The sequence below is a fragment of the Pyrus communis genome, chromosome 10 (genome assembly GCF_963583255.1).
Source record: "Pyrus communis chromosome 10, drPyrComm1.1, whole genome shotgun sequence".
NCBI classification, from domain to species: Eukaryota; Viridiplantae; Streptophyta; class Magnoliopsida; order Rosales; family Rosaceae; genus Pyrus; species Pyrus communis.
The window spans coordinates 6287881-6295181 of NC_084812.1; the positions used below are offsets into that span (position 1 = coordinate 6287881).

The following is a 7301-nucleotide window of genomic DNA, read 5'->3' on the forward strand; positions in this document are numbered from 1 at the left end:
CCAAGGTTTTTCAGCTACTGATACATGGGTAATTGATACGATTGCAACTCACCATATGACATCAAATGTAGATGTTACTCTTTATAATGGTGATGCCAAAATTACTGTTGGTAAGGGATAAGGTTTGCATGTTTAGAATATTGGTTATTCTCTCATTAAAACTCAACAAAAGTCATTAATTCTACGTAATGTGTTACATGTGCCAAGAATTACAATGAACCTGTTATCTGTTAAGAAATTATGCAGAGATAATGGTTGCTGGTTTATATGTGATGATTTGATCTTTTTTATACAAGACAAGGCAACTTGAATGATTGTATACCAAGGAAAAAGTGATGATGGGGGAGCTATTCAAGATACCAACAACAATGTTTTCAAGGTCAAAAACTACAAGTTTTGGAAGGTGTGCATCATTTGTTGGAAAGAAAATAAAAACTGCAGTCTGGCATAAAAGGTTGGATCATCAATCTGAAGAGGTTCTTAGTGTCATGTTGAATAATGCTGAAGTGTCAACTAGTATAGATTTGTGTCCATCTATATGTACTGCTTGTATTCAAGGCAAAATGAGTAACTTACCATTTCATTAAGTCAAGATAGGTCAAATGTTGTGCTTGAAATGATACACTCAGATGTATGAGGTCCTTCACCACAGAAGTCTATAGAGGGTTATAGGTACTACATAAGCTTTGTTGATGATTGCTCTTGATTTGTATGGATTTTTCCAATGGTTAATAAATCAGATGCTTTTGCAATCTTTACCAAGTTCCATGCCTTTATTGAGAATCAATTCAATGTGTCAATTAAATATTTTCAATCAGATGGTGGAGAAGAGTATATAAGCAGTGTGTTTAGACAATTCTTGGAGATAAAAAGGATTATACATCAGGTTTCTTGTCTTTATACACCCCATCAAAATGGCCTTGATGAAAGGAAGCATAAACATTTGGTTAAGACAACTATTAGTTTGTTATCAGATGCACAAATGTCTCCAGTGTTATGGTATCATGCATGTTCTCATGATGCATTTTTAATCAACAGAATGCCATGTAGAAATTTAAATATGCAGTCTCCTTATCAAGTTGTGTTTGGCGGTATACCTGAGATTAAGCATCTTAAAGTTTTTGGTACTGCAGTATATCTATTATCGAGACCATTTAACAAGAATAAACTAGAGCCAAGGTTAACTCAATGTGTATTTCTTGGTTTTGTTCATGGCTACAAGGGAGTCATTTGTTATGATATCAAGACCAAAAAGTTCATTTTGTCAAGGCATGTAATACATGATGAAGATGTATATCCATTTTGACAAGTTAAAAAACATAAGGATCATTCAATTGTTCACAGGTCTCCTTAGTCACCTATTTTGGTTCAATTACAAGTTCCAAAAGAAAAGGTTCTGTATACTACACAGTTACAGAATGATTCTCAAGTAGTTAGCTTTATGAATATATTAGAGAATGATACTGGTCCAAGTTGAAGTATTCACAGTATTCATGGAAATGGTGAATGTGTGAATTTGGTTGATAACTTGAATGTTTTAAGTACCAGTAGTTCACAAAGACTTCCAATTAGTGATAGAGATGTAAATTCAATTGATAGCACCCTTCACATGAGTTTCCAAGCTCTTCACATCACCCCTCTCCTACAAATCATCATTTTGGTACACAATCATTGTTACATGTCCTATCAGATTCTCAACTTGAGGTAATTCTTTTCAAATTTATCTCAATCTGATTTGATTGGACATACAATATCATCTACTCATTCAATAGTTACTAGATTGAAGAGTGGTACAATTGAGAGAAGAAATTATGTTGCTGTGTTAGCACATTGTCCTGAACTTCATTCACTTCAAATCAATGAAAAAGAACCTTTCACTAGAGGTTACTCTTTTATATCTGAGATTACTGATGCATCAGAACCTGCAATATTTAGAAAAGCTGCCACTATACCACAATGGCAAAGGCAATGCAGGAGAAGTATGATTCACTTAGAGCACAAGGGACTTGGGTATTGGTCTCATCCCCTGAAGATAGAGCAATTGTAGGAAGCAAATGGGTATACAAAGTGAAGAAAAATCTAGATGGCACTGTTTCAAGGTATAAAGCAAGGCTTGTAGCCCAAAGTTGCTCTCAAGAACATATGATTAACTACTTGGACACCTTTAGTCCAGTTGTGAGGCATACCACTGTTAGAATTATTCTAGCTTTAGTTGCCATTAATCATTAGAATCTTAAACAATTAGACATAACAAATGCCTTTTTACATAGAGATTTACAAGAAAAGGTTTAGATGAAGCAACCACAAGGGTTTGTTGATCCATCTTACCCTTCTTATGTCTGCAACTTGGTCAAGTCATTACTTGGATTGAAATAGGCCCCATGGGCTTGAAATTCAAAGTTTTTGGCAGTTCTGGAATTTCATACATCAACTTCTGACACAAGTTTGTTTGTAAAGAGGGATGAATTCGATATCATCATATTGTTACTATATGTTGATGATATAATCTTAACTGGTTCCAATCATGTGAAGATACAAAAGGTGATTTAAGAGCTCTCTGAGGTATTTGAGATAAAAGATATGGGGCAGCTTACTTATTTTTTGGGCTTACAGGTTCAATATAAAGATAATAGAGATGTTTTGTTAATCAATCTAAATACATTAAGGATTTGGTTCACAAAGCAGGAATGGATTCATGTAAACCTGCAAACACTCATTGTAAACCTCATCATTAAATGCTTTATTCAGAAGGACAAGGTTTGACAGACCCAACCACCTATAAAAGCATTGTGGGTTCCTTACAATATCTGACCTTTACAAGGCTAGATATTGCTTTTGCAGTGAGTACAGTATGTTAGTTCATGACTTCACCAACTGATATCCATTTGGGAGCTGTCAAGAGAATTATTCGATATCTTCAAGGAACCATAAACACCGGTATTACTTTTTCTACAAACACAGTTACAAAGCTTATTGTTTTTTTTTTTTTTTTTCTAATTTTGATTGGGCTACAGATTTGAATAATAGAAGATCAATTACTGGTTATGTGGTTTATGTAGGGAATAATCCAATCTTGTGGTAGTCTAAGAAACAAACCTTAATGTTAATGTGCTCTACTGAGGCTTAATATAAAGCCTTAGCACATATTACAACAGATATAGCTTGGATATGAAATGTATTGAAGAACTTGGGAGTATTCTTGGATGCTCCACAAATTATTCACTGTAACAATATGTCTGCCATTGCATTAAGCACAAATCCAATTTTTCACTCAAGGATAAAATATCTTGACACCAGTTACCATTTTGTAAGGGAGAGAATACAACAAGGAGATTTGGAGGTTTCATACATTCCAACTGAAGATCAAACTACATATGTCCTTACTAAAGGTCTTCACAGTCCCTCATTTGTCAATCATTGTTACAATCTCAAACTGGAAAATCCTAGTTGAGGGGATGTTGAAGAAATATGACTACTGCTACATCATTTGACATTGACAGTTAGTTACATTGTAGTCTTTTAGTTTCTGTTACTTTGTTAAAAGTTAGTTACATTGATAGCTTAGCTGACAAGTTACATTCGACTGCTATATATGCTTGTACCACCCCCAAATTAGAGTGTAATTTCATAAATTCCCTAAAGTTGTAATGAAATTTCATTTTGGTCCCCTATCTTGACTAAACTGGACCCTCTATCTAGATTTCTAAACTCCCTTAAGCTGCCACGTGGCAGCACCCCAACTCCCCACTTCTCTTTCTTTCCCCCACCCAAGACCTCACTCACTCTCACTCTCACTTTTAACTCTATCTCTCTTTACACTCACTTCATTCTCTTTCTCGAAACCCTCTCACTTTCCGATCCACCTGCACCCTTACCACCTCGGCGTCGACAACACCACTTTCACCATTAACACCTTGTCGTCTCTCTCTCTCTCTCCCTTTCTCGTTGTTGCGAGGCACGATGGAGCCCAGGAAAGCCCAGGCAAACCCGAGGGCACCCAGCCCAATTTCTGAGCATTGTCGGCCATTTCACGGCAAACAGCAGGTACCAACTTCTTTCTCTCACCTTCCTCTTCAATTTGATACCTAGATCGGAGTCAATGGATAAGTATGGTCATCGGCCGGAGTTGGGAAAGCTCTGGCGCTTTCCCGTCGAAACCCAGGCCTTTCAAGCCAGTCTAAAACCTCGAGCCTTAGGCATGTTAATGACCTAACCCAAAACCCTTTTTCCGTTGCATTTTTTTATTTTTACTTTAATTTCTCAAACCCAAAAAGCCTTGGGCCATTTTGGTTAGGGCTTTAGGCCCGTTTCCTTTAAAACCCAAAACCCTTAGGTCTCAAGCCTCAAGGCCGTGCGGGCCTAGGCCTTCGGGCCGTGTGAATTGGACCCCAAAGCCCAAGCCCAATACCCTAACCAAGCCCAAATCAGATTCAGAAACCCCAGCCCAACTGCGTATGAGCCTGCACGTGGCCAGTGAGTGGGCGATGGCCTGTGCCGACGCATGAAATGCACGCGCCACTGTCCATGGCAGCGTTGATGGCGGCATCGTCGACTATTCTGGCAACCCATGGCGCCACGTGGCCTCAGAGCTGCCACCTTACTGCGGCACGTGAGGGCATGTGGAGCGATGTGTGGCCGTATCCGAGGTCTTCTTTTATGTTATTCGACGTCCTAAATTCGTTTATGACGTTCGTTTTCCGAAATTCAATCGTTTGAGTATAGTTTTGTTAATTGTACTCTTTATGTGCATAGGTGTAATTAATAGCGGAGTTTCCGTTATTCCTTTGGGCATGGCTTTGCACCAACGGTGTACGGTGAGTGGACCCCTTCTAAAAATGCATGTTTTAATAATAGAATGCATACATGAAAAGCATGATTTAATGATTACGTTTTATGGGATAACATGCTTATTGAGGCTAGTTTAAATTATTACTATTTTTCCTATAACCTATGTTCTTTATAGGATATCTGATGGATGACGATATAATATTTAGAACATGTTTCAAACACTTCTTTGCAGTATAGATGATGGATGACTTTATACTATAAAGATGCTTTTCAAATATAGATATGTTCAATGGTTTTGTACTTACCTAGTGGTCCCTATTCCGCTACGGGGCGAGGGATAGATTCCATCACGGGCGAGGTTATGGTGTTGGCATAGGGCCTAAAGAAATAATCTCTAGCTACGGGCTGAGAAACACGGAGTTGGCATAGGGCCTGAAGATTATTTTCCTTTGGCATGGCACGAGGCTTGGAGGGATATTGGACATTCACTAGTGATTACGATATATACGAGATATGTTTTAAGACATTGCACGACATGCTAGTTTCGGAAAACCTATTTTATTTATCATGATATATGTGTTTTCATAAAACCTTGCGGTTAGTATGTTGATAACTATTTTGTTATATCTATATCAACTTGATCCACTCATGTTTATTTTGCGCCCCCTTCAAGACGTAGGAATGAGGACTACGATTTGAGCTACGAGGCATTCCCTTACCAGTGACATCGTGCTATATTCTCTCTGCTTCGGCACCTATTGTAATAGCACTTCTTTATCTTAATTTCTGCTTGTACTCTGTATTAGACGTATGCTCTTAACATGTCATGCATTATCTTAATAATTAATTGTTAGCAGTTGAGCTTTAGTATTGTGTTTTACGTTCTAGTGCTTGAATAGTCCCAATTTTTATGCATATTTCACATGTTCTCATCATTTGCATTAATTAAATGGCTTTCGTTACCTCTTGAATGTCGGCCAGTACGTGACCACCCCGATGTTCGGTGGACATCAGGATCAGGGCGTGTCAATTGAATCATTGTGAGATAATCTTTCATCTCTCTAAGAAATAACAAAGTTTGCATTCTCTTGATTCTCTCTCTCTCTCTCTCTCTCTCTCTCTACATTTCTTCGAATATAGTTCTTATATTTTATTGCAAAACATTCATCTATGTATACTTTGATGAATGTTATCAATCATTTCCCAGCAGACTCTGATCGACAGCATTCAACACGCGCCTTTCTCTATGCAATGACCAAACCCAATCCACAACGATTGGAACCCTCCCATTTTGATCCATGGCCGCTGCCCGCACACGACTTCTAGAATCACGGCCCCAAACCTGTAGATGTCGGACTCGCACGTGGCTTTCCCCGTGTGGAAGCACTCAGGGGCTATGTACCCCATCGTGCCTGGGACACCCTTGAGCTTGGCGTTCGAGGTCTTCTCGTTGTCCAGGGCATGTGCGAGGCCAAAGTCCCCGAGGCGAGAGTTGAAGTTAGAGTCTAGCATTATGTTGCTAGCATGTGTTTGATTATAGGCACATAAGACACTAATTTTTGTTAATTTAGTTTAGCAATGTATTAACTCAAAATTAATACAGGGTATCCAAGGATTTATATGCCCTGCTCTTGGTGGGATCATGCTTTCAATTGGAATCAAACTTTCGATTGATGATTTTGTCCTTGCATTCAAAAGGTAATATCTTTTTTCAACATTATGTATTCAAAAGGTAATATTCTTCTGTCAGTTATTTATTCTAATCCGTTAGTGAGGGTTTGAGTGTGCTCCCAATATTCTTTACTTCTCATCTGTTGCAGATCTTTACCACTCTCTGTTGGGTTTATCGCCCAGTATGTGCTGAAACCAGTACTTGGGGTACTAACTGCAAATATATTTGGCGTGCCGAGGATGTTCTACGCTGGCTTTGTTCTCACCGCTTATGTTGCAGGGGCTCAGCTGTCTAGCTACGCTAGTTTCTTGAGCAAATGAGATGTGGCCTTGAGCATTCTCCTCACCAGCACCACACCATGCTTCCGTGATCGTAACACTTTTTAATCGGCTCTGTTGTTCCGGTTGATGCTGTTGCCATGTCGAGCAGCCCAAATTGCAAATTCAAGGAAAATTTGGCGGAGGCCAGGAGGTCGCCAGATCCGTGCAAGAAAGGTATATTTGATGGATGATTTTGAATATTTTTGTTTTAGCCTCAGTCTCAGTTTGTAGGCTATTTCAAATTTTCAATTTTTTGTAGTTTTTATATATTTTTTTTAAATATTTGACCTATTGGGCACAATAACAAAAGCTGTGCTAATATGGATGGGAGAAGGTCATCTGACAACTTTGTTAGAATATAGGCACAAAATGACCTTTAGTTGTGCTCATCTCTTTGAGCACAAAACCACATATTGTGCCCTTTCACCTAAGGGCACGTCAATAGAGTGCACATGACATTTTGGTTACCGCAGTGTTGCTATTGCTCTATGGGCACATGTGCTGATGTCCTTTGGCCTTAT

General features: G+C 38.6%; 1 protein-coding gene across 1 annotated transcript; it reads left to right on the forward strand.

The window, feature by feature from the left end:
- Positions 1 to 6136: 6136 nt before the first annotated feature.
- Positions 6137 to 6780, forward strand: LOC137747746 (probable sodium/metabolite cotransporter BASS3, chloroplastic). The gene is made up of 3 exons (XM_068487901.1): positions 6137 to 6247; positions 6392 to 6486; positions 6609 to 6780. Exons 1-3 carry the CDS (start codon positions 6137 to 6139, stop codon positions 6778 to 6780), a joined length of 378 nt encoding a protein of 125 aa, XP_068344002.1.
- Positions 6781 to 7301: the final 521 nt, after the last annotated feature.

Excerpts from the sequence above, each read along its gene's own strand:
- LOC137747746 (XM_068487901.1), top strand. The coding sequence starts at position 6,137 with ATGTCGGACTCGCACGTGGCTTTCCCCGTGTGGAAGCACTCAGGGGCT. Across the intron at positions 6,248-6,391 it reads AGGTCTTCTCGTTGTCCAGG|GGTATCCAAGGATTTATATG; the intron begins GCATGTGCGAGG and ends AAATTAATACAG. Across the intron at positions 6,487-6,608 it reads TTTGTCCTTGCATTCAAAAG|ATCTTTACCACTCTCTGTTG; the intron begins GTAATATCTTTT and ends CATCTGTTGCAG.